General features: G+C 32.9%; 3 protein-coding genes across 13 annotated transcripts; 2 read left to right on the top strand and 1 right to left on the bottom strand.

Annotated features, from left to right (window-relative positions):
- Positions 1 to 881: 881 nt before the first annotated feature.
- Positions 882 to 3,316, top strand: LOC101254820 (6,7,8-trihydroxycoumarin synthase). 2 transcript variants are annotated; one of them, XM_004228352.4, is made up of 2 exons: positions 882 to 2,251; positions 2,362 to 3,316. In XM_004228352.4, exons 1-2 carry the CDS (start codon positions 1,364 to 1,366, stop codon positions 2,986 to 2,988), a joined length of 1,515 nt encoding a protein of 504 aa, XP_004228400.1. In that variant the 5' UTR covers positions 882 to 1,363; the 3' UTR covers positions 2,989 to 3,316. The 2 variants fall into 2 exon arrangements, with proteins under 2 accessions (XP_004228400.1, XP_069152872.1); XM_069296771.1 differs by having other exon boundaries at positions 1,167 to 2,272.
- A 3,751-nt stretch (positions 3,317 to 7,067) lies between these two features.
- Positions 7,068 to 11,129, top strand: LOC101255122 (protein TWIN LOV 1-like). 4 transcript variants are annotated; one of them, XM_010325188.4, is made up of 8 exons: positions 7,068 to 7,307; positions 7,832 to 8,528; positions 8,946 to 9,153; positions 9,260 to 9,324; positions 9,429 to 9,508; positions 9,595 to 9,650; positions 9,736 to 9,793; positions 10,582 to 11,129. In XM_010325188.4, exons 2-8 carry the CDS (start codon positions 7,973 to 7,975, stop codon positions 10,714 to 10,716), a joined length of 1,158 nt encoding a protein of 385 aa, XP_010323490.1. In that variant the 5' UTR covers positions 7,068 to 7,307; positions 7,832 to 7,972; the 3' UTR covers positions 10,717 to 11,129. The 4 variants fall into 4 exon arrangements, with proteins under 4 accessions (XP_010323490.1, XP_010323514.1, XP_069152864.1 ...); XM_010325212.4 differs by having other exon boundaries at positions 7,102 to 7,307; positions 8,952 to 9,153; XM_069296763.1 differs by lacking the exon at positions 7,068 to 7,307 and having other exon boundaries at positions 7,308 to 8,528; positions 8,952 to 9,153.
- A 580-nt stretch (positions 11,130 to 11,709) lies between these two features.
- On the bottom strand, positions 11,710 to 19,931 carry LOC101255617 (protein PTST homolog 2, chloroplastic). Of its 7 annotated transcripts, none has more exons than XR_011220492.1 (8): positions 19,079 to 19,931; positions 18,300 to 18,463; positions 17,898 to 18,050; positions 17,613 to 17,830; positions 13,672 to 13,815; positions 13,446 to 13,593; positions 12,208 to 12,276; positions 11,710 to 12,124 (listed from the first exon to the last, which is right to left on the bottom strand). XR_011220492.1 is itself a non-coding variant. In XM_010325241.4 (8 exons), exons 1-8 carry the CDS (start codon positions 19,654 to 19,656, stop codon positions 12,029 to 12,031), a joined length of 1,560 nt encoding a protein of 519 aa, XP_010323543.1. In that variant the 5' UTR covers positions 19,657 to 19,931; the 3' UTR covers positions 11,710 to 12,028. The 7 variants fall into 7 exon arrangements, 4 of the variants coding, with proteins under 4 accessions (XP_010323543.1, XP_004228403.1, XP_025885570.1 ...); XR_011220491.1 differs by having other exon boundaries at positions 13,677 to 13,815; XM_010325241.4 differs by having other exon boundaries at positions 13,682 to 13,815.
- Positions 19,932 to 27,300: the final 7,369 nt, after the last annotated feature.

The raw sequence follows: 27,300 nt of genomic DNA, 5'->3' as shown, positions 1-27,300 counted from the left end.
CTATTTTAATATGTAGAACTGAGAAAGAATGAAACTTTCTTGCGTTTACCTGAGCAATTCTTATTGTTTTTCCTCTCGTTCGTCGCCTACAGTAAGTTTCTGCCTCCACCCCTTTTATTTTCTGAACAAGAGTTTGTTAACCGTGAAACCCCACTAATCTATTATCTATATTACTTATTTAATAAAAGTTTCATCAATTGGGTACTCATAGTTATCTAATAGTTTAAAAATAACTCTTTAAATTTTCAAAAGGAGTCAAACTAGTCCTAGTTCTCAAAACGACCTAGCGGGTCGTTACACAATACTACCTATATACTTATATTAGTATCAGTTTAGTGAAATTATTAGTTTTAATTATATCAATACGAAAATTATCTGCCTTAATGAATGGAGATACGGGCTGTAATTTTTTTGGGGAGAATGGATATTTCTTGAATTATTTTGCATTAGAGTATGAACATATAATTATTTTGAGTTATATAGCTCATTTACTTAGTTTTTTTTTTCGAAAATAAAAGACTAACTAAATATTTAAATATATTATTTTAAAAAAATTAAGTAAAAAGGGGGAAATATCATAAACGGCAGAGTTTGAATATTTTGGACAAATACAGTTTTGGATAAATGATTATAACGTGGTCCATCAGGAATTTTAACTTATGCAGCGGATATGGCTGTTGTTGGCATTAGGCTTAAGTTTTGTCATAAATGATGTATGCAGAAAAGAAAGCCAAAATAACAAAAAAATACGTAAAGACAAAAAGACAAACAAGCATAACAACAATGCCTCTATTCTAGACTTCTTAACGTTACCTGTCAAGTAAGCAATTCTAACTTTAAAAATGTACATTGAGACACCTCAACTTGACACCAACTGTAGAGTAAATATGTCAACTCGTACCTACAATGTCGTATAGGTATCCGATACGTAGTGTAATGACTATGTATATTTTGAAGGTGTTTAGATGTTCATTATTTGTTGGAGTATTTAAGTAATAGTTGAGGTGTCTAGAATATGCATAGTGGAGTGCTTACTTGTCAGTTGAGACCAAGTTTGAGTTGTCTGTTCATGTATTATGCCTTTTCAAGATAAGTATTAGTCATCCATCTTAGGCCATCGATCACATATAAGCCACAGGCTGAGCCAAAATTTGAAGTTTACCTGTTTGATATTGTGCATGTTCAATAGATTTCCTTAGAGAAATATAAAATTCAAATCAAAGCTATTGAATTTCTGTCAAACTCGTAACTTATATTCTAACTCCACCTTTCATGATATATCGTTTGATTCACATGCTAGTTATGCAAAGATTATAATACATAACGATATCAATTATTAATTCATTGCAAGTCAAGAAGGAAAATGGAAATGTTGCTTCTCTTCCTAGTAGCTATACCTATCATTGTAATTTTCCTTGTAAAACTTAGATACACACATAACCATCCACCAAGTCCCCCTGGACTTCCACTTCTTGGAAACTTGTATCAACTGAATCAAGAATCCCCACATAAATACCTATGGGAACTTTCAAAGAAATATGGTCCCTTAATGTTCATGAAGCTTGGCTTTTCCCAACTAGTTGTTATTTCATCTTCAAGAATTGCTAAAGAAGTTCTAAAAACTCATGACTTTGCATTTTCTGGTAGACCATCATTTCTTGGCCAAAGAAAGTTATCATACAACGGCTTGGATGTCGCCTTTTCGCCTTACAACAACTATTGGAGGGAGATGAAAAAGATTTGTACCTTACATCTCTTTAGTCCCAAAAAGGTACAATCTTTCCGTCCAATTCGTGAAGATGAAGTATCCAGGATGATCAATCGCGTAACGCAACTTGCATCATCGTCAAAATTGGTTAATCTAAGTGAGATTATGTCGTCTCTATCGAGCAACATATCGTGTATTGTTGGATTTGGTAAGAGATATGATGAGAAAGGGTATGAAAGTAAGAGGTTTAGCAAACTTTTATGTGAAGCTCAAGCTATGATTGGAGGTTTCTTTCTCTCTGATTACTTCCCAATTTTCGGACGTTGGATTGATTGTATATTCACAAGAAAGGCTAATCGACTCGAAAAGATTTACAATGAGTTAGACTTGTTTTATCAAGAACTCATTGAGGAACACCTTAGTCCAACTCGGCCAAAATCAATGGATGGTGATATTATTGATATGTTAATTGCCTTACGAGATCAAAATCAATCATCGTCGTCTCTGAATCTCACTTGGGATCATATCAAAGCTGTGCTAATGGTTTTCTCACTTCTCAACCTAGTTAGTTATGAGAATTAATCAGAACATTTGATGATACATAGTATACAGAGTTTAACTAAATGTATCGCGATTTTTGCTTTTTTTTTCAGGACATATTTATTGCTGGAACGGACACGAATGCTGCTGCATTAGTGTGGGCGATGACAGCTTTGATGAAAGAGGGGGGAAGCGCGAGGAGAAAATTACAACAAGGCATAAGAGAATTGGTTGGAAAAAAAGGAAGAGTATACGAAGATGATATCCAAAATCTACCGTATCTCAGGGCAGTTATAAAAGAGACATTGAAATTGTATCCACCCGCTCCATTAATACCAAGAGAGACAATGGAAAAATGCATCATAGATGGATATGAAATCAAACAGAATACTCCAGTTTCTATCAACGCGTGGGCAATAGGTAGAGATCCTGAATGTTGGGAAAATCCAGACGAGTTTATTCCTGAGAGATTTTGTGATGTGAACAACAATGGTATTGTCGATTACAAGTCAGGGGAATTTGAAATGATTCCGTTTGGAGGTGGTAGGAGAGGGTGTCCAGGGATTTCACTAGGAGTAGCAACAGTGGAACTCGCGCTCGCCAATCTTCTCTATGCATTTGATTGGGAATTGCCTTATGGGATGGTAAAAGAAGATATTGATATCGATACTTTGCCCGGTATGACCATGCACAAGAAGAATCCTCTATGTCTGGTGGCAAAAAAGTACCTATTACAATAATCGTTAATATAGTCAAGTTTTGTTGGGTTTTGTTTGCCCTGATTTTCTTACCATAAATAGGTTTTCCTTTTAGGAAAAGGTTTAGGACTCTATAAATAGAGGAATGTTCCTTTAAACTTAATCAGCATTCACAATTTAGTATTAAGGGCTTTGAGAGTTTTGGTTAGAGGGAGAATTTGTGGGTCACAAGCTTGATACGTTATGACTTCCCATGTATTCCGAGTGAATTGGTTGAGGTTGTTTCTCTCTGTATTTTGTACTCTCATATTTTATAGTGGATTGCTCATCTCCTTTGTGGTCGTAGGTCGATTGACCGAACCACGTTAAATCTGTGTATCTTTTGGTATATTTCTCATTGTCTTCTTACTCGTGATCTTTTGAGATTTGCGTTGCTAGCTACCTATTACAATAATCGTTAATATAGTCAAGTTTCTCTATAACAACAAAGTGATTTGTTTGAATATTTTACGATTTATATAGCTAGATGTTGTGATAGGAGAACATGTAATAAAATATTTTCACAGACAATGATTGTTATAGAGAAGGTCTATAGCTATCTTCTTTATGTCACAGAATAATTAGTGTACATTCTATTTAGTACTTTGTAAAGAACAAAAATTGTTCTATTGTGTAACCTTTGTTTTATATACTAAGTTTTGTTGGTATAATGGTTGCAGCTTTAATTTGAATCAGAAAAATGCCACTTTACACTTAGAAGACATCTCAGGGATTATAATTAATTTGGATCAGGAAAATGGCACTTTACTCTTAGAATTTACTTATACATCTCAAGGATTATAATTAATATGGATTAGAAAAATGTGCAAGTGCAATGACTCTTCTCATGATTAGCTTACAAGCATTTCTTGTAACTTCTTTTATTAGATTTGCTAGATGTATTATAAAGTTTTAAAAAAATTAATGTAAATCACCTCAAAATTGTTTTTTTTTTTGTTTCTTTAATAAATAATTTCATTAATTCAATAATAGGATTTGAATTAGTGTGGTTGCACAAAAAATTTTGAATTTCATCATTGAGTTATCATCTATATTAAAAACTAATGTACTCGAATACATTTGAGCTTTATTCATATTAGTATTTGAGCCTTCTGAGCTTTATTTATATTAGTGTTATGTTTGTGTATATTTTGTGTGCTAGTAATTATGTTTGTGTGTATATTTTGTGTGCTAGTATTTCTATTTGTGTATATTTGTGTGCTAGTATTTCTCATCAATGATTTAGTATGGATTCTAAATTCTACGACAACAACAATCTTGGTAATTTTTGGATTTGACTTTAGCAAATTTAAGTTAAAATTATTGAGTTTGATTAAACCTGTATTCTAATTTCACCCTAAAATATACCTAAATAAAATATTGCACTCTTGTCTCTCTAAAACAACAGAAAAAGGTTCAAATATACTTTCGAACTTTAAAAAGAATTCGTCTATATCATCCTTTAAAACTTCGATTGCTTCATAACATTTTTATTTAAGAAAAAGTTCATATACTCACTCGTGCTATTATTTGGATTCGTCATTTGCACATTCCTAAGTTAGCTCACATTTTAAGAGGTCAAAAATATTTTTTTTTCTTGAAAAAAATTGTTTCTTGAATTTGCTTTAAATAGAAGTAGGAGCGGGTTTTTCTACATTGAATTTTTCTTTGCTTTTTAAGAAAAGCAGAAGCACAAAATTATTATTTCAAAGACTTAAAATATTTTCTCCATGTATATATATTTATCAATATATTTAATAATGAGCATATATCGTAAGTTTAGTTTATATATTGTTATTTATTATTTTATAATTTATGTATTGAAAAGACAGTCTGAACTTCATAAGGATTAGATTTTTATGATGTTATTTTTGTCTTTTATTCGAGCTATTAAATTTAACATTTGAAGTTATTATCAATAGTAAATTTTACTTTTTATTTGATAAATAAATTGCCCATTTTTATTAATAGACGTTGATTTGATTTAAAATTTTATTATAGATATTCAAAATAGTTTTTTTTTATAAAATAATGTTATTATTAGAAATATATTGATATTTGTGATTTTTTGTAATTTAACTCTTAAAAGTATTTTTAATAAGATAAGATAAATCCAACAGTTTATCTAATTACGTAAAATAGTTATAATTTTGAATAGATATTATACATCTTTCTAGAAATTTACTTTTTATAAAAATTAGATTCTTAACTTAATCAATGAGGAGAATATTTAGTTTATTAACAAGGAAAACATTCCAACAAATCATAGTTATTGTATGTGATTAGAATTTCGTATCAAATATGACTTTTATCAAATAAAGAAAAATAAATTTAATTTCCTAAATAAACGTATCATAAATCTCTATATATATATGCCGAAATCATATAAATTAACAGCCTAAGCACATACGTGTTGATAATATACAAATACAGAAAAAATAATTGTATATAATTTATGAAAAGTATACATATAAGATCTAAAAAAGTAAAAAAAAAAAATCTGTAATAAATATTGTTAAGCTAGACCCATAGAATAGTATACAATAGAATGTGAAATGTATGGATAGAAATACAAATAACAAAAGATATACAAAATAAATTATACAAACTCTTCAATAATACTGAAATTATACAAATAATAGTGGAAACGCATACTTGCTAAAATAACATACAAACACAAAAAACTGTATCTAATTGTAAAATTCTACATTTATAAATATCAATACATTAAATTCATAGAATCGAATACAATATAATGTAAAATGTATTACATAAATACAAATTACAAAAAATTATACAGATAAATTGTACAATATACCTAAATTTCTTCACCATAATTTTGATTCATTGACCCAAATTCATCATCTTCTGCCAAACAGTACCCATATCTAGCAACTCCATAACGTGGGTCCCATTCCTGGCACCACTAAAATTGAAAACTTCAACCAGATGGGGGCATTGAGGAGGAAATTAAGTGGATGCGAAAAAGAAAGAGTTTATAGATTTGTATTAAAAGGAAAAAATTAATTATATATGTTTTAATATAAACGGTTGGGATTCCAGCAGGGGCGGACTAGGTGGAGTCGAGGGATTTATTCGGATTCTTAGTTATTATATATATAATGTAATTTTATGTGTATATATATTAAAATGAATCCCTAAAAACAAGGATAGATTTGACCACCATTGGCAACATATTTTTTCCCCTTTTTTAATGCTTTAGGAAATGGAACTTTTGGGCTTAGAGCCTGTTTGGCTGAGCTTAAAAGCTAGTTAAACTGACTTAAAAGCTTGTTTTTGACTTATTTAGCTGTTTGACAACACTCAAAATAACTTATTTTAAGTTTAAAAAAAACTTATTTTAAATCAAAAGTTGGGGTAGGAGTGCTTTTTTTTTTTAACTTATAAGTTGTTTTAAGCACATTTTTATCTTTTTGTCCTTAATATTTTTATACAGTCTCCAAATTACCCACATAACTCTAATATCTCTTTCTTCCATTTTTTCCTTTTCACGTTTGGCATAGCAACTTCAGCACTTTTATCCAAACGCATAACTGCTTATTTTAAAAATAAGTTTCAGCACTTTCAAAAATATTTTTTTAAAGCTGTTTTTATTAAGCCCATCCAAACGGGCCCTTAGACCTTCTTCTTCTTTTTCATTATTTTTTTCTTTATGTTAATTTTGTTTCTTTTCCTCTCCAATAAACCTTATTCAATGCTTTTTATTTTCATCTTCATCTCCGTTTATCTCATTTTCACCCCAACACTCTTCTACCATTCCCTAGTTTCTCATCCGGAAAAGAGTTTTGAAAAATATTTTAATTTTGAATGAAATTGTTATTACGATATCAAATTTTAAAGATATATATATATATTCACGTGAACACTATTTATAATTATACAATATGTTTTATATCCATGTAAAAATAAATATACTTTTAAAATGCACTATTAAACAGTGCGGGTAAAAAGTATATTTACAATATTATTTTTTTAACTAATTGAACACAAAAAATATATATGTTTAAAAATTATCATATTCTTATTTAAATATTTTTCAAAGAAATATTTACATCCTAAGTAGATATTTTTTCCCTCGTGCTTCGTTTAAACCACAAAATGAAATTATTATTATTATTTGTAAATTTGAAGATGGCTTTCTTCCTTTCCCATCCATCTTTTTCTTCCCATAATAATTCATTCACCTAAAAACGATTGATGGGCATATCTCAATTCTTCTCCTTCAATCAAAAACAATCCTTTAGATATTTTTCCACTATCGATTCTCTACTTCTCTTAGTCCTCACTCTCACACATGACATGTAAGCCTCTAATTATGATTACCACTTAATATTTTATTTATATCGAATTCAATATTTGAAGATTTTGAATTTTTATAGTAATTTAAAATTAACCTACAATGATAATTGAATTCACGATCAAATATCTATAAATAAATAGTATTTTGTTTCTCCGTACCATAATTTGTTGCTTTAATATTGATTAGTTTAATTTAAATTGTTGATCTAAAATTTAAAATAAGCAAATTTTGAAAGTTTGATCGAACAAGTTACACAAGTATATGAAAATATCTTGATATTTATAGGGAGATACAACCACAAATTTTGGTTTTATGTTAAAGGGAGGTGTATATGTCCCTATCATGTTAAGAGTTTAAATTGGTAGACATAGGACAAGTCATTTGTAACTAAATTTAGTTTTGTAGAACAAATTCTAATCAAAATAATTTGTGTTTTCTTTAGCTGCAAGTTTCTTTTAATTTGTTCTCTATGTTTGTTTGTTGTTTTTATTTCAATTTTTTGAAGTTTTAGATCAACAATTGCAGGGCATATCGGAGGCGGATTCAGAATTTTGAGTTATGAGTTATTGATTAGTCTGAGTAGCCTGGATAAATTATTTTTTAACTCATATATATTGAGTTTTGGTTGAAGTTACTGAGTTTTGTTGAACGCGTAACAAAGTACTTATGGAGTCACAAAGGGGTAGTATGATTGAACATTCATTTGATTGTTACTCAGCAGGTTTTCAAGAATCTCTTGATGAATTGCCTGATTGTTTCACTATAACTGATCCTTACATTTCTGGTAACCCTATTGTGTATGCTTCGCGGGGTTTCTTGGAAATGTTTGGATATTCAAAGTATGAGGTGATTGGGAGGAATGGGAGGATATTTCAGGGGCCTAAGACTGATCGTAGATCGGTTTTGGAGGTTCGTGAGGCGATACGAGAGGAGAGGGATATACAAATTAGTTTGTTGAATTATAGGAAGGATGGGACACCATTTTGGATGTTGTTTCATATGTGTCCTGTTTTCGATGAGAAGGACGGGAGAGTGATTCATTTCTTGGGAGTTCAAGTTCCAATTTTGAGGAGGCCTAAGCCATCTGGAGTTGGACTAAATTTATGCCAAGATGTAGCTGGCTGTCGAGAGTCCGTGCTTAGGTGTTATAGAAGGGAAGTTCACTCCATGAGCGTGGAACGGGCACTGTCTCTGGCATCAGGTTCAGGCTTGGATTTCACAGGTACACTTCGATTGAAGTATATGCTCCTGTAGATATATATATATTATATGTAGACTTTCCTCTCTTGACCACGATCGATTAGGTGAGAAAGGTTATGTGAAGTTTGTGTTTTACATACAGGAACTGTGGTCATAGTACTCATATTGTGCCAGCCATGCAATTCGTACTGCATTAGCATAATTGTTATACACTCTATAAAAAGTGGCTCGATAAGCTCATGTGATTGTCGGGTATTTGCTTAATTATTGAAAACTAGAATATAGGCTCATCTCTTTGAAGCGTAACTTTGTTTCACGGGAGTGTTGTGAGATAGGAGGATACCTAGCTTCTTTTTCATATATCCTGGTGTATATTCATCCTAGTCTGGTTGCTTAATGTGCAAATGATTGATGTTTTCCACAAACTTGTCTGTCGTAGGAATAGATGTAGAGGGGCCGTGTGATGCAAATGATCTAGAGAAGAGAAAAGCCACTGCTGTTATAAACAACATACTGACTGTGCTGGTACATGACGGTGAATCAACAGGCAGACTAGTCCGTGGAAAGAGACATTCTCAACCTGGGACGGGTCTGCTCGGAGCATCCTTAAATATATCTCTTGGTAGAATCAAACAAAGCTTTGTATTGTGAGTTTTTTTTTGCAGTTCTTCATTTTTCTCATTTTTACAATTGATACGATTCAGTTGTAGACGGTTTTTAACACTTCTGGTGTTGTCTTTCTGTAACTTGTAGAACCGATGCTAACTTACCTGACATGCCAATTGTCTTTGCAAGCGATAACTTTCTGAAATTAACAGGTGGTAAAGATGTAATTAACTTTTAACGCGTTTTTTGTTTGTTTTCAACGTTAAGTTCCCATCCTTGTTTAACTGGAATGATTCTTCCCTTCACTTTTTTATAGGCTTATCAAAAAATGAAGTGTTGGGCTATAACTGTAGATCTTTTAGTGAGAAGGAGACAGATTCAAGCTCACAATTTCGGGTAATTTTCTCTTGTAACTAGCTCTTATTTGCTCAATTTCGATGCCACGTGATCTAAATCCAACTTTTTTACTTCACTCTTTGCAGATAAAAGAATGCATCCAAAATGAACAACCGTGTACACTACGTATGTTAAATTACAGGTAGGTCATGTTCCTGTAAGTTATTTAGATGCAGAATGTTACTTCTCTAGACTCACTGTCTTGTGGCTACGTATTCTCTTTTCAGAAAAGACGGAACCTCATTTAGGCTTCATATCTCACCTGTCCGAAATGCTTCAGGAAAGGTAATATTACTTGGTTGTAATTCGATAAATGTCTTGGCATATCATCAAAATCTTCGAATGGAGATTCTTCTTTTCATATTGATATTCTTCAGTCTCAATGAATGAACTTCATATATTTGCACATTCCTTTTAGACCTCTTTCCTAGTAGAAGCGAGCGTATTTGTGACTTAATTTATGTTCACTTGTTGCATCGATAGGAAAGGAGACAGCGGTCTCAAGAAGAATATTGTTCGTAGTATAAGCCAGTTGAAGCTCTGGAATTCGTAACAGCAAACATTTATTATTTTCTGCTGGATCGTTTTGCTACGTAGAACTACTAATGCTGTTGGCTTTAGGCGCATACTGGCGATTTACTGGAAGAGAAATTCGTTACCAAAAGATGAAGTCATTTGCTGCATATATAGTTAAATAAACGCAGCCTAGACAGACGAAAATATGCACTTAGGCTAGTCTAAATTTCAGCTCTCATCTTGGTATATCTAGTTAAAGGGAGCATTGGTGAAGTTCTCTCCGTGAGATCTCATTCAAGCCGTTGAGTCAGGATAGGTTGTCTATATTACACCCCTTAGAGTGACCCTAAGTGAATGTGGGATACTTTGTGCACTGGACTTCCTTTTTTTTTTCTTGTTATGATATCTTGTCATAATGGTTTCTGATTCTATTCCATTTGGCTCAAAAGGTTGCATACTCCATACAAAACGTTATAATAACGTAGTATCAATTTATATACCATGAATGTTTGCTTGTCGTGATGTTTTTCTGATTCTATCCTCATTTGGCTCGATAGGTTGCATACTTTGTCGCTGTTGAGGGTGAAGATAATAACGAGACCAAGGAAAATCAGGGGTTGAGACAGCGTGGTGTCGTTGCAGCAGTAAAAGTTGCTGTGAGAGGCTTGTCAATGAGTGTGAGAACATGCTAGTTCTTGCACAAACTAGCTCCAGATTTCTTCTGTGCTGTTAGTCGCCACTTCGCCACAAAGTCTCAAAATCACTCCTTTACAGATGTTACTACCTCACTGTTCTTGTTAGCACCAGATGAAATGCATACATAAAAGATTATAAATAAGGTAAATATTTTGTTTATCATCTGTATAAAAAGGTAGTCAAGTAGATATGTAACAAAAATTTTATACAATTTGGAGATGCGATCCCCGTACCTCTCGCATGCTAAGCGAGCGCTCTAGCTACATCCCCTGGTTGTTGTATGTTGTTGGGATTTGTCGATTCCATAGTAACTTTTACTTAGGTTGTCAATTTTTTTCCCCTTGATGGTTGCAATTTCATTCCATCTATGAAATTACACTGAATAAGTTATTGTTCATGGTTGGAATTACATCTCACCAGCATTGTTGTCTTCAAGAAACGTGATGGCGCATTAAAATTTTTGAAATCGTTGATGATTTCCTCACGTGTAACACATGACCTAAATTTGTTTATCCTAAATGCATAGTATTATCTTAAGTCTGCATAATTTCTTCAAAACAATTCCGTTTATTAAACAACTCCGCGTAGGTAGGTTTGCTCTCATTATTGAACGACATGATTAGTGAGGATGCATATGTCCTATTGTAACCTTATCAATTAGGCACAACTGTTTTTAACCTCCTCCTTGTGTTTTGACTCAAATCCATCAACAATATAAATGAATTGTGCACTATCAAGTCAACTTTACATAATGATTTACTTGATGTTAAGATTATGAATCTTACTTTTCATGAAGGATTATTTGGAAGTGTCATTTTGGTAACAAGAGACACTTAACATTAGCTCACAATTCCATCTTCCATAAGTGTAATGAGAACCAAAATTGTGAACAAACAAGAACGAAAACCTGGAAAAGAAGGACGACGAAAAAGAACAATGTAGTCATGACCCTTCAATTAGGAAGGGCAAGAACTTTTTCAAGAGATATGTAAACAAACCAACTGAATATATAGATAGACCAAAAGTACCAAAGGATTTCAACTTTCTTTTACTAAAACGATGATCGAGTTTTAACTCAGACATCTTTGTATCACCAGGTAACGAACCTGTACTGGATAGTAGTCAAAGAAAGGTGTGGAAAGGACTACAAAATTTTACATGGAACCCAAGACTAAGTGATCAAATAATTGTCAAGAAGCAACCATCGCCGCTTGGTAGAGCTTCCAAGAGAGTAAAATTTGAAGTCCCTTAACCACAAAGAATCTGTTGATCTTTCACATTCGGAAGTAACTTTGTAGGGACATGCTCTTACGTAACAATGAAAAGATTGTTTTCGTGTCCATCGCTGTGAACAATAGGCCTCAAAGGATCAATCTTCCATATGCCATCAACAACGAACTTGATCTGCATGAAAATAAATGAGACGCTTGGTACATCACAGGATAACACAGTATGATATCAAATTCATTGCGATCATTAAAACCTACCTCATATCTGCCTGGATACAGCTTTAGGCTTACAGAAAAAACACCCGTGCTCGATTTTTCCATCTTTCTCTGCATTTCAATGCATCGTGTCATGCTGCTAGTCAATGTCAAGAAACTCCTTGAAATCAACATCAAGAAGGTCGTACAAGGCCTTTAGGGGAAAGGGAAAATAGAGATGTGCAGTTTTCATTATTAAGAGACCACCGAGACATCATTGTTCAAGACATTTGATGCTTTAGAAACAACCTTAGTAAAAATGTAAAATCGACTTGATGGCGCACACAAAACCGGTTCCTCTCCTAATTTCCATGTGACTTTCTGGAAATCAAAGGAAAAACACTTTGTATGCCATCCCATAAAGTTCTAAGCAAGGATTGAAGAAGTGCAACTTGACTATGAAATCTCCATGTCACTAACACTCTGTATCTGATTTGGATTAGTAAGTTGAGAAAATCCTGAGTTTTCCTATCTATCGTTTCATTTATTGTGTCATAATTTGTGTGTAACGAAGTTTAAGAATGTAAGAAAGACTTTTGAAACTTGTGGTCTTAAATAAAGGTCTATATAAGATATCAAAGTTACCCCTTAAATCTTGTGGTCTTAAATATACCATGTTATTCCTATGAAGGAATATTACTAAAGGTAAAATGGGAATGATCGAAAAAGAAAAAACATACTAGTTAGAAAGAGGTGGCACTTTGAAATAAACTAAAAAAGAAAGTAAGACATATTGATTGAAACGGAGGGATTATATTCAAGTTCTAAATATTCTTCCGTTCTCTTAAAAAGTGATCAGATACTGTTGTGATTAGATCCATAGTCTTCTTGCAAACCCTTTTTGGATCCCAACACAAACGAAATAAAAGAGGGAATAAATTATTGTGAAGGCAATAAGCAGTCGAGCCAGAAAAGCATATTGCACTGGATATTAATTGGGTGTACCCCCTAAAGGAGAATCTTTTAACTTTCCTGCTCTAGCCAATCATGACTGAGTTGTGAACTTCTCTCACATTGTCCACAAGAAAAGCTAGATGTTGACTCTATAGGTGACACTTCTACACTAAACCAAGCAGAAGGACGTCCTGACAGTAATCATTGGTAACACATCATCTTCATCTAAAACAACAAAAAGAAGATTAAGTTGGTCTGGACGATCACATTACGAAACTATGCTTGACGTTTTGACAGTAAAGAGGTGTCTCCTATTTCCTATCATTGATGTGGAGGCAAGATGAAACCTGAGTTGTCCATCCATCAAAAGAACCTGCTAGAAGAACCTCTGAGGCGGAGTTGGTCCAAACAATCCGAGCAGTACGAAGAAGCTGCAAAGCTTTACTAGACCTATCAATCATCTTCTGCTTCTCGTCTAACATCTTCTGCGCATCACTGAAATTGTACAGTAGGAACCTCAGTTTTGGTTAAGATATCTAGTCTAAAGTATATATATATTAAGATGAATGATACATGACCAGACATCATTGCAAGAGTCATTTTCCCCTCAAGCACAGCCAGCTTTGCACGAATCAACCTCAATCTCTCCCGGGCATTCATGAATTCATTCTCTTGAAACTCCCATGCATCAGAATCACTTGGGGAGCTTCCGAAAACCTAAGGAAGAAGCCGTGAAGTTACATAAGAATACTAGCACTATCCCATTAAACAATACTCCCTTTCTCCCGATTCTTTTTCTTTTTTTTTTAATCTATTTTAATAAGAATGACTACCTTTCTATATTTAGAAACAATTAACTTTAAACCTCTTATTTATCTTTAGTGAGATGATTTATTGTCACAAAACTATCTATGGTTTATTTTAAGACCAAAAGTTTCAAAAATCGTTTTTCTTTCTTTAACTATGTGCTGAGACGAACACCCTAACATGAATTGGGACGATAGGAGTTAATAGTTAGCAGAACTTTGTTACCAATTGAGATGCCTATATAGTAAACATCTAAGCATTTTTTTTTAGGCATAATCATTGAAGAAAATATTTTGTAAATAGTTCCCTTAAGGCATAGACTTCGAAAGAGATTTTGGGTCGTGGTAGTCAATTCGAGTTCCCCGAAGAAGGAAGAGCACTTGATTACTTCCGTAGTACAGTTGGTAAGACTCAAACAGACTATTTTCTCCTTAGGAAGGGTGATTAAGGTTTTTCTAACAACTGTAAGTTTATCCCAAGTAAGAATCTTATGACCCAACATCAACTCCTGGTGATGAATTTGGAGATCAAGAGGGAGAGGAGGAAGAAGGTTGGGGATAATCGGTTAAGGATTAAATGGGTTAGCTTGACTATGACAAGTGCCCTAGAGATGGGGAAAAAGTTGATGGCTATGGGGTCTTGGGGAATAGTGCGAATGTGGACAGTATGTGGGATAGGACTGCTAGGGAAGTAACTAGAGATCTGTTGGGGATCTCGAGAGGCTGATTTAGTGGGCATCGAGTGAACTAGTGGTGGAATGGAGAAGTCCAACGGAAGGTGAGTATGTGAAATTGGTGGAGGGTAAAAGCACACAAATAAGAGAGGTGTAAGAAGGCGAGGAAGGAAGCAAAGTAGCATTCAATGCAGCAAAAATGACAGATTTTAAATGTTTGTACGTAGAATTAAAGGACAAGGGAGGGGATAAGAAGTTGTACATGCTAGCCAAGAGGAAAGAAAGGAGGGCCCGTGACCTGAACCAAGTGAAGTGCATAAGCACTAGGACGTTGAAGTACTGGCGGAGGAGGCACTCATTAGAAGGAGAAGAAAGTCATACTTCCATAGACTTTTGAACAAAGATGGAAATAGAGGAATTGTGCTAGGAGATTTGGAGCACTCAGAGATGCGCCGCAATTATGAGTATTGTAGGCGTATAAAGGTTAAGGAGGTTAATGGTGTTATTCCTAGGATATGTAGGGATAGAGCGACCAGGCCAAATGATATCCCAGTGAAATTTTGGAAGACCGCAAGCAGGGAAGCATGGAGTGCATGAGTTATTTAATGTCGTTTTCAAGACGATGAAGATGTCCAAGGAATGGAGATGGAGTACAATGATTTTGTTGTATAAGAGTAAGGGTGACATTCAAAATTGCAACAACTATAGGGTATTTAGTTGTTAAGCCTCACTATGAAGGTCTTGGAGAGGGTGGTGGAGTTGAGGGTGAGGAGGGCGTGGATTTTTCTGAGAACCAGTTTAGATTTATTTTAGAACGCTCAACTATAGAAGTCATTAATCTCGTAAGAAGACTGGTGTAGTAGTATAAGAAAAAGTAGGACTTACACTTAGTGTTCATCGACTATGTAAAGGTGTACGAGAATTCCAAAGGGAGGTCCTATGCGTTGCCGTGAGGCAAGAGGTGTACTTCTGGTGTACACTTGGGCAATGTGGGATGGAGGCAAGGTGTGGGTAAAGACTGTGGAAAGGAACTCAAAACATGTTCCAGTTTTGATAGGGTTGCAGCAGGGATTAGTCCTTAGCCCGTTTTATTTACCTAGGTGATGGATACAATAACAAGACAAATTCTAGGAGAGGTGTCATAGTATATGTTATTTGCGATGACATAGTTCTGATTGACGAGACACGTGGTGAAAGTTAAGGTTAACTTGGAGGTTTGGAGACAAACCCTGGAATCTAAAAGGTTCAGGTTGAGTACGACCAAGATAGAATACTTGGAGCGCAAGTTCAGCGATGTACAACATGAGACAAACATGAGGGTGAGGCTTGAAACACAGGCAAGAGAGGAAATTTCAAGTATCTTGGGCCTATTATCTAAAGAAATAGAGAGATTGACAAGCATGTCAATCACCATATTGGTGCAGGGTAGATGAAGTGGAGGCTCTACTTTGTAATGTTGTGTGATAAGAAAGTACTATCAAAACTTAAAGGCACGTTCTACAGAGTGGTGGTTAGACCAACTATGTTGTATGGGGAAGAGTATTGACCAGTCAAGAACTCTCAGTTCAGAAAATGAAAGTTGCGGATATAAGGACATTGCGATGGATCTGTGTGCATACTAGGAGACATAAAATTAGAAACAAAGATATCTGAGACAAGGTGGGAGTGACTTTAGTGGAGGAAAATGTGGGAAGCTAGGCTAAGATGGTTTGGGCATGTGAAAGAAGAGATGCACTGATGCCCACTGTGAAGGTGTGAGAGGTAGGCTCTAGATGGTTTCAAGAGAGACAGAAGTAGACCAAAGAAGTATTGGGGTGAAGTGATTTGATGCGACATAATGCAGTTTTAGCTTACCCAAGACATGACCTTATAGGAGGGTGGGGAGGACTCAGATTAGGATAGTAGGTTAGTAGGTAGCAGTGTGTTGTCTTGTTGTTCATTCATATTAGTAGTCATATGGTTCCTGTAGTTTCTTCTCTCCAATTTTTGTTATTATCTGTATCATCCTTGTACCTCGATTATGGTATTGTTCTAGTGTAGTCTTTGTTATGTTATTATTTGTTGATCTTGTACTTCCATTACTTCTTTTTTTTAGACTGCTTTGAACGATTTTCCCTTGAGTCGAGGGTCTATCAGTACTAGCACCCTACCTTTGAAGTAGGGGTAAGGTATGCATAAACTCTACCCTCCCTAGAGCCCACTTTGTAGGACTATATTGGGTAAGTTGTTTGTTGTAATTTCGTTTAGGCCCTTTGTCCTTTTCACTTTTTTTATTATTACATAATTGTGTTATTACCACATCAAAAAGTTTAAATTACTAGGAAGGAACACTTGTATTTACTTAATTATGTATTAACACATCCTTTCACACATAGACCTAATTCATTTTCCCGAGTCAAGCACTTGGAAATACTTTTTGTTAATGGCAGGAAGTAGGACTTGAATCCAAGACCACTACCTGCTCTGGCTCGGATACCATGAGATTGTGAACCTCATATTGAGGGGATACTTACTTTATTTAACATTAATGTCTTTAACAGTTTTATTTTCAGCTTTTCTATGGGAAAGGGTGTGAAGTCGAAAGAAGCAATTTTATGCATTGAATTTAAATTCCTAATAGAACTTTTGGGGAGGTTGATGTGCTAAAAGGCAATAGGAAATGTGATATAAAAGTTTAGCTTGACAAGAAATTATGTAATGTTCACAAACAAATCATGGTAAAGAAATTATCGAGAATTTCCCTGTTGACATCTATTCAACAAAATAAAGAAACAATTCCTTTTGGTGGAATAATTGCATCCAGGGAAACACAGCTAAACTAATCCATTATTTTACATAAGAAAGATATTAATATATGATGCTAGGGGAAATAAAAGATACAGATTTTTACCTATCTGTCCAAGCCTTGTTGGACAGTGTTACCCGATACTGTGCTGGCGGGAGGTAACATGTATCCCGTAAAATTAGGTGAAGTGCGCGCAAGTTGGCTCAGACACCGCAGTTATTAAGAAAAACAGAAGACACAGATTAATACCTCCTTTGAACTGAACTCCTCACTCTTGGATTTCAATGAGCGGAGTGTCATGGATAGCTCAAGCTCTAAATGTTTAAGACGAGTGCTCATCTCATTATTGTTGCCATTTTTTGATCTTTGTAAAGCTTCAAATCTACTCGCAGTGATATTAACTACATCATCTCCCGAAGCTTCGCTGGTACTTCCAATCCAACTTTTACCCAGAGCAACCTCAGCAGCTGTTCATAGCAGTAGTGAAGCAAGGTTACAATCTATAAACATAATTAGACACAATAATGAGAATACCTTCAAAATCTATATCCTGAAGGCCTGCACGTTGTATGCTCCATTTTCTCAACCTGGCCGGTGAAACGCTACGGTAAATCTCCTCGTCACTTTGAATGTCTTTCATGGAGCTACCTTTACTCAGGCTTTCATTTTTCCGTAGGTCAGTCCTGTCTTTTACAGTGACAGAAATGACATCTCATGATTAAGAATTAACTGTTTACAAACAAAATACTCAGGAATAAATATTTCTAGTTCAGAAACTTAGGGAAAACAATTTCAGGTTCAAAGAAATATTAAAGATATCTACGACATAGTACACAAAGGCTATAATGATTAAACAGCAAATCAATGCTGTAAAAAGAAGATTATTCAACCATTTTTTTGATAACATGTCATCCTGCTTCCTGATTAAAAATTTACCTGCATCAGAGGTTCCAAAGCTTCTGTCATCTATGTTGTCCCTACTTGATGTATGAGAAGTATGTCCAGGCTTTCCCAGATCAATACCAAGAGATGAGTTCCTCTCTTTTTCTAATCGACTCAATATCCCTTCGATCCCGCTATTTTCCTCTGCTACAGTTTCTCTGTTGAGAAAGGAAAGTAAAGAAGATACCAATGAATGAAGGAGAGTAAATAGGAGGAGATAATCATTTAGAGACATGCTTCCTTGTTTCTTATTTTTAAGATTTTCGGTCATCCTGAGTATTGTCTTTGTGTACTCTTGTCACTAATAGTACTGACTACTGAGCTACCAAGTTAGACTTTACTTCACTCTCTAATCCCATCTACATTTTTCTATTGAGTTGGTTAATTGTAACTATAACTACACCATTTACCAAGTCTCTGGTTATATCCCTGTCAAACAAACAACCTTCGGAGCTTGGTGGGAGTAGTGAAATTAAGGAAGGAAAGCTTTTATTTTTGTTTACATGTTGAAGGCAAGTGTTAAGACAGTGACTAATGGCGAAAGTTGAGTCGGATAAGAATCACATATATCAAGATAAGATTTAGTAAAATTGCAAAATGGCAGAACAAGCACAATTCTGTATCCACAATATCAAACATAACATAAAAGCTAAGCATCATGTATCCAAAGTCTACTTGCCAACTTATCCGGATTCACGTGGGAAAGGTCCATACCAAAAGCAAAACAATAATAATAACTAAAAGAAAGCACATTTCGGTGTAAGGAACCTCACATCGATCTACCAGAGGACGAGGCGGGCTGAGAAGAACTAGAATCTCCAGAACCAGAAAAATGAGCTTCATTCTCATGTAATAAATCACTCTCTTGACATCTTTTGACTCTTTCATGAAACTCCTCAATGTCAAAATTCATTTCCACACTCTCAACCTCATTAACATTAACATTCACAGTGTTAGTGTCATCATCCTCAGAGTCCCAACCAAACGAAAACCATCCTCCTCTTTTCTTTATAGCTTCCACCAAATCCACTCTTCCAGCTTTTTCCAATTCTTTCCTTGTTGGAAAAACATTTGGGTTCTCAGATATCTCCATGAAAGCCAAAATTTCCTCTTCCAACTCCATATCCCCTTCACTTCCCAACCCTTTCCTACACAAGCAATATGAACTATCCCCAACTCTTTTCTTACTAAGCTTCTTGAAAACCTGAAAAGACCCCATATTTTTTCCCAATACAAGATTAAAAATGGCAGCTTTTCTTCTGCAATGAAGTCTTTTTGGGGAATTTATGACTATTGGAGTTGGAATAGGTGAAAAACTCAAATGGGTCGGTGTCAAAATGAGTGAAACCATCGTTCAGGCATTTCTTCAAACAGTTGGTGGCCACCTCAAGAAATAATTATACTGTTGTGAAGCAATGACAATGCACTGGGATTCTGAATTTACTTTAATTAATACTTTTATACGCATCGAATGAGTATGAATACAGTAATGTAATTCACACACTTCTACAGGCTTTTTGTTGGCGAGTCGCTTTGTGTCTCTAGCCCCTGTTTTCAAGATTTGGTTTTGTCCATTTAAGGCCAATGGAGAAGAAGAATTGAAAAAACACATATTCTTATCCATGTAGACGGTATGTTATAATGTGAAATCATAATATAATATTTTTTGTATTGAGTATAAAATAAATATTTTAAAATTAATTTGATAATAAATATAAAAATATGTCATTTTCTTTTTAATGAAACTCGAATTTTCAATTTGATTATAACGTCATAGTGATTCGTTAAAATACTTAATTTTCTATTACATCATGAAAATTCATAAATCTATTTCTATTCTAGTCATTCAAATTGAATTTATCATGAAAATTCATAGATTTATTTCAATTCTAGTTATTCAAGTTAGGTTTATAATGAAAATTCGCAGATCTATTCAATTATAGTCATTCAAGTTAGGTTGTGCAATAATTTTTCTAAATCCAATATTGAATTGATAATAGATCTATATAAAGATGATATTCATATAAGAAAATATTTTTAAAAATTTATTGCACAAGTTAAAAATTTGAAATCAAACGTAAAATTTATATCGTACTGCAATAGTCAAAAGTTTGGAATAGAAAATATTTATTGAACCAAAACATTAGAAAAACGAGTTGAGATTAAATTGGGGTTAATTTTGAATTTTAAGGAAAAAATATTTAAATATTTAATTTAAAAAATTTGAATTATAAAATAATATAGAAAAAGTGACATTAATTATAGTTCATATCAAAGCTTCAAATATATTATTTGAAATCCTACAAACATTAGCATTTGTAATTTATAATTAAAAGAGAAAAATATCCCACTTTAACTGTCTATGCACTTAACTTACAACACTGTTTAATTATCTATGCACTTAATTTATAAATTAATGCTTTTATTTTTATAACTATTTATTATTCATTATATTTATTTATTCAATACAAATAAATTAAAATAAACATTTGTTTTACTAAAAGCTCAACAATAATATTTCATTAGCTTATATTACAGGTCAATGTCATCATACAAAATAAAAAATATATTTTATTTGTAAAATGCAAATAATTGTGTACTATAATAATATTAATAATCTAATATAATTAAATACAAAAATTACTTTAGTATTAATTGTGTAACAAATGGGTCTACATTTACAAAAGCGAGCCATCTCTTACTTCCTCTATCCGGTCCCCGTTGAGTACTCATGTCTTCCCCCTTCTTGATTGGAACAATCGTTAGTTGGAACAATCGTTAGGTTTCCTCCGCCCCGTCCATCTTGGACGTGACTTTGGTATTCCCTAATCCTATTAAACGCGGAATTGGTCGCGGGGCAATCTTTTTTTTTAGCTTCTGTTTCCTTTTTTATCTCCTCGATAAGCTCAAATTGGTTGTCACATTGAAATCTGCAACTCTTTGGCCATCCCCGAGATCGTTTTATATTTGAAAGAATAAGTTCCTCCTTTCTTTCGTCTAGGGCTGATTTGCCACGGGAGCCGGAAGCATCAGAGTGGGGAATTTCAACGGCATACGAGGGGGCGTTGGGTATATTTCCTCAAATTCGTAAATGAATCAAATTACCTCATCGAGAAAAAGGAGAAGAAAAATGTAAAATATTATAAATACAAATTTTTTTAAAAAAATTATTATTATTATAGAGAAAGAGAGAAAAAAAAAGAGAAAAGATGGAGTATTATATTTTTGGCAATTAAAACTAACATTTTATTACCAATGTAGCAGATCTGGTCTTAGTCTAAACAAATTGTGATGGTATGACATTCATATAGCAACAAACCAAAAAACTAGACATCAAAAATTTATGTGCTAATGGTATTTTGAAGCTAACTATGGATAGATATTAAGGTTATTTAGATTTCTAGCAAGTTTCTTGTCGAAAAGTTCGATCACTTTGATAAATAACATAAAAATTTGTGATCAATAAATCTAGATAAAGAATACTACTATTAATTTAATTTAGCTACTTTATGCCTAAATAAGATAGGAATTTTATTGTCCAAATATGTTATTCTTTCTAGTATCTTGTCAATCAAGAGTTGCATCGAGTAATTAGGCCAAATACATAAGCAGATCCTTAAACTTGTTGGGTTTTTTCTCTTAGGTACCTCAACTACGTTATTTTTCTATTGGATCATTGAATCCCCATAATTTATTTCGTTTAAACAAACACCGTTGTCTGATGTGGAACCAGATTTATGAGGGGCATTGATAGAATATACATATGTTGTTCCACAACTCATTAGTCCAATTAATAGTGAAAATGTTCAAGAATAATTGTGTTTTACTTAAGTCATTTGAGCACATTAGAAAAAAAATGAAACTAACACGATTTGTCTTCATTCCTTCAATCATAATTATTACAATTCGAACACAATTGAAGACATTTACAATAGAAAAGCCGATTAAAATCAACCAACAGTGTTTTAAAGGAATAAATTATGGGTGGTTCAATGATTCAATAGAAAAATAACGTAGTTGAGGTACCCGAGAAAAAAAATGCAACAAGTTTAGGGATCTGTTTATGTATTTGACCGAGTAATTAATAGTCGTTTAGTACTAAAGAGGCATACCACTACCTAAGTACCTAAAAGACATCTCACCTCTAGTAAAACCAAAAATATTCAAGATAGTTATTTGACTTGTGACATTCACCCCTCTAAAATATTATTTAACTTTTTTGTCATAATTTGCAATCAAACCCGAAACATGAGAAAATTATTGAAAACAGTCAAACAACAATTCTACAGATTATTGTTAAAAATAGTCGAACAACAATTGTACAAATCTTATGTCGCCATTGTAAAATAATAGTAATTAAATGAATTTTAACTTTGAGCATGTTGGTAAAGTTTAAAGAGAAAAGAGACAGTTTGAGGGCACTTCATTATACCGTGTATGAATTTTGTAGGAAAATTTAGATGTAATTACTTGCTTTACAAATAGAAAATAATAGGCTTAAAACATTTTATTATTTCTTCAAATATACCATGAATAAGAGCTAACTATGTTCCAAAGTAATTAATTCTAACTTTTCAATAAAAGTATATAAATATACACTTATGAGTTGTTTGTAGCTATTTAATGTTATATAAATATTGATAATGTAGAAATTAAGAAAAAGAATACATGTATTCAAAAAGAGATATTATTTACAAGTGAATAAAACAAAGGAAAAATAACTTAAATACATAACTATAAGTTTATTATTCTCTAATTTTCCTTTTTTTTTAAAAAATTACATAATTCTTTTTTTAATTTTAATAGAAATTTAGAGATACATAACATTCTCCCTCCTTCTCGAATATTATGTCTATTTTTTTACTCTAACACACTCAATCTTTTGAATCACTTTTTGAATTTTAAATTATTACTTCTAATCAAACACGTTTCACAATATTTATTATGCAATTTTGAATTTCAAAATTCAAAAATCTGAAATTTCTGAAAATTGGAACTACCATTGTTCTCTGGTTCTTCTTCTTCTTCTTACTCCATCATCCGTTGTTCTTTTGTTCTTCTTTTCTTCTTGTTCATCGTTATATTACATCATATTAATGGATCTTTTTACACATAGGAGGATTTATGATTCTAACGATGAAAATTGGAAAAAAAATAGAAAAAAGTGATTGCATGATCCTTTGAATGTTCGGAAGAATTCAAACAAAGATATTCCGGAATCTTCTAAATCAAGGGTTGCAAAAATACACACACACAAAAAAAGAGAAAAACATCAGCAACCATTATTGTCAAGCCGACATTGCTTCGGGTATGTCTTTTTTATATTTATTTTAAAATTATTTTTAAAGTTATAGTACGTTTGATACATATCGTTATAGTGTGTTATAGTGTTTATTCGATTTCATGATACATAAATTAATTGCGTGTCAGATGATTTTCTATGTAGCACGAGTATTTGAAAATTGTTATCATGTATCAGACAATAAGTTTAATACATATCGACTTAGTGTGTTATAGTGTTTAGTCGATGCATTGATACATGAATTAGATGTGTATCATATATTTTTTATGTATTATGAATTTTTGAAAATTGATATCATGTATCAGTAAGGCATTAGTTGTTTATTTAGTATTAGTTGTTTTATTTAGTATTTATTTTCAATATCGTTAAAAAAAAAATTCAAATTGCAGCCACTCAAGTACAAATAAAAAAGATACCAACACATCTCATAAGGTTTGCTGCCAATTTTAACTACACTTTTCTGAAGGATTTTGAACAATATATAGGAGAGAATGTAATCCAACTGTTTAGGGATACAATTTTTGGACCCTTTTTAGATATTACTAAATGTAATTTTCAGGCCCAAAATCACTAAGTGCTTGCTATTGTTAGAGTTGGAACAAGACAACCCTAATGTGTTGCATATTAGACATTCAAATGGGTGTATTCTGAAATTTGGTATAGATGAATTTGCAATATTAATCGGACTTAAAGTCAAAGGCTATACAAATGATTTTCAATACCCAGAATCAACTAATTGTATGTTATTCCAAAAGTATTTTCCTGGTGCAGTTAATAGTGTTATCAAGTATCAACTAGTTTAACGATTTAAGATGGGTAACTGGAGAATGATCAGGATGCACTCCAAATGTCTATATTGTTCTTTATTCATACATTCGTATTGGCTACTCTTGTTAATACAGCTACATCCATTGTGAATTTTCTAATGGTAGATATCAAGATTATCCTTGGGGTCAGTTATCATTCTCAGAACTCATCAATTAACTTAGACAGGATTTTGATGTTAGCAAAAAATTGTATCGATTATATGGGTTGGCCTATGCACTTAACATATGGATATCGAATGTGCATTCCAGTTAAATCCTGAAATTGTTGTCAAAGAACGAAATGTCATTCCAAGAATGTGCAATTGGATAGTTGTCTCTGATAAGACAAAGTTTGAAATGCTTATGTCTACCATTTTTCAAGAGGTAAAATTGAATCAATTTTTACTGTTAGAATAAACTATTTCAAGTTTGTCTATATAATATCGTTATTTATGTCTTGTGATATGTCTTAACTATTTAATGTGTTTTGATACATATGTATTGTATTAACATTTAAATTATTTTATGTGTTGTAATACATTCAGAATGCATGTCAAACATTGTCCCAACAGCAGAGGAACTTGAAGGTTTTGACCTAGTTGAAGTTGAACATGCTCCTCCTTCTTCACCACCCTTAGTACAACCGAATGAGGAAGATGATTTTGATAATTTCTCCACCATACCTCCCGAACAGTTATTGAGGAGATCTTCTAGAGTGTCTGATACATCTCCTCCACCACCCCCAAAAAGAAGAAAAAAAGTGGTTATACATAAAAAAAAATAATTCAGAATCGAGTTAGTCTGATCAATCAAATGTGTCTCCGACACCTGATGTACATGTTTCTATTTTAGATCTGCCTCCGACTTTGGCTGCTGATGTACATGATTCTATTCCAGACATGTCTCCGAATCCGATTGCTGATGTACATGGTTCTGCAGATTCTCAGAAAGTCAACTATGTAATTCCAGACATTGAAGAGTTGAAAGGATATTTGAAAAATTATGTAAATTAATTATTTTGATATTTTTAATCAAATGTAATTTATTTTTATCCTAAATGTATTTATAATTTACAGGTTGACAAGAAATTTGAGGAACTGACTATATTGATAAAGGAAAATCACTCCTAGTTAATGCAATCTCGAGGCAAGGAAAACATCAATAATGAGGCTAATACAAGCACATTTCTTGAGAAACAAACATCTCCACAAATACAGATACAATTTTCCATTTTTATACTCAACAAGTTTGCATTCAGTTTACTTATACACAACTTTCTTCTTCATTTTTTAGGGTGATCTTTCTGATATAGGTGGTGTAGCTGAGGATGGTGTTGGTGTTTCTGGTAATTATGGTGAACATCAAGTCACCAAAGATGCGGGGGATGTCGTTGAGGATGTTGTTGGTGTTTCTGTTAACGAGGGTGAACAACAAGTCAATGCTACTCCAAAGGTATGTTTTACAATACATTGTATACGATTTGTCATTTGGTTGATGTCATGTATCATGCACATATACTCATTGTTATGTATCATGTGAGTATAATCACTGTTACGTATCAGCACAAATTATATTAACACTTTCTACATAAAAACTGCAAATTCAGGATGGTGACGCACATCAATCATACCAAGATTTAAATGAACCTATCATGGAGCAAGATGGTGATAACAATGTTTAACACAACATTCCTTACGTTTTACCCGATAAAACAACAATGGATGCATAATGTAGATTTTTCAATTTTGCTTTATGACACACAATTTCATTACACACCAATTTACTTAAAAAATTATTACAACATATTATACAGGAATATTCCACTTCAACAACAATATCACCATCAACTCAAGCAACAATGGATGTACTTATCAAAGATTTGAGAAAAGATCCTACTAATGCTAGACCATTGTATTCTTACAATCCACAGAATATAACTAGCTGGCAGTACTTGTTGACCGTAGTCAATTACCATGACATTCCAATAACTAAGATTGGAGTTAGAACTGATTCAGTCACTCCTGCTCATAGAAACAGAATGCCTTCGAGAAATATCCAATCTCTATATTGTACTTCTTTTGGGTCAAGCGAGAAGGGAAAAGAGAAATTGAAAGATATGACTCGTCTCCATTTTTCATTCGAAGGATATGACATTACAGATCAAGTTTCTCTGAAACTTATTGGAGATTATATGAATTGGTTGTCAAGGAAGCTCCTAAAAAATCATAACAATAAGCAAGTTTTATACAATTTTTTTGCAAGTGTTTGTGTTAATTATTTTTGATATAACTTATTCGTGATACTTTGTTTACATTTTTTGTAATTAAATCACTGTTATGTATCACGTACATATACTCAAACATTATATACCATGTATGCAAGAACCCATCATACAATAAATACAGATCAAAATATTCTTCTTTTGGATTACAATGATGGACTTTGTTGTTGCTTTTCCAATGAATAAGAATTGGTTCTATGCCATGTCACAGCCAAGCAAATGTGGGATTGATGAGGTAAAATTCTTAAACTAATTATCAAATGCGTATGAGTTACACTTATATTATTATAACATGATACATTCTGTAAAAGTATCATAATATTTAATTAGCAAAAATTTATGATCAATATTTAATAATTATATTGCTCTATCTTGTTTAGATGTATATAATTTCTTATTATGTTTTCATTTGTTTTATAGCACATCGATGTGATTTTTTACTACCTTCGTAAAAAATCAAAACTCTTCAGCATGGATCAATACAGATACACAACAACCCACACAACTTGTTCATGTCACAGGTAAAAAATTGTTATGATAGGTAACAAATTAGGAATGTTTCATGTACTAATTTTATCAGCATGTAAATATATATAAATTCCAAAC

This window comes from Solanum lycopersicum, chromosome 1 (assembly GCF_036512215.1).
Source record: "Solanum lycopersicum chromosome 1, SLM_r2.1".
Classification (NCBI taxonomy): domain Eukaryota; kingdom Viridiplantae; phylum Streptophyta; class Magnoliopsida; order Solanales; family Solanaceae; genus Solanum; species Solanum lycopersicum.
This window is presented reverse-complemented; position numbering and strand designations above follow the sequence as displayed.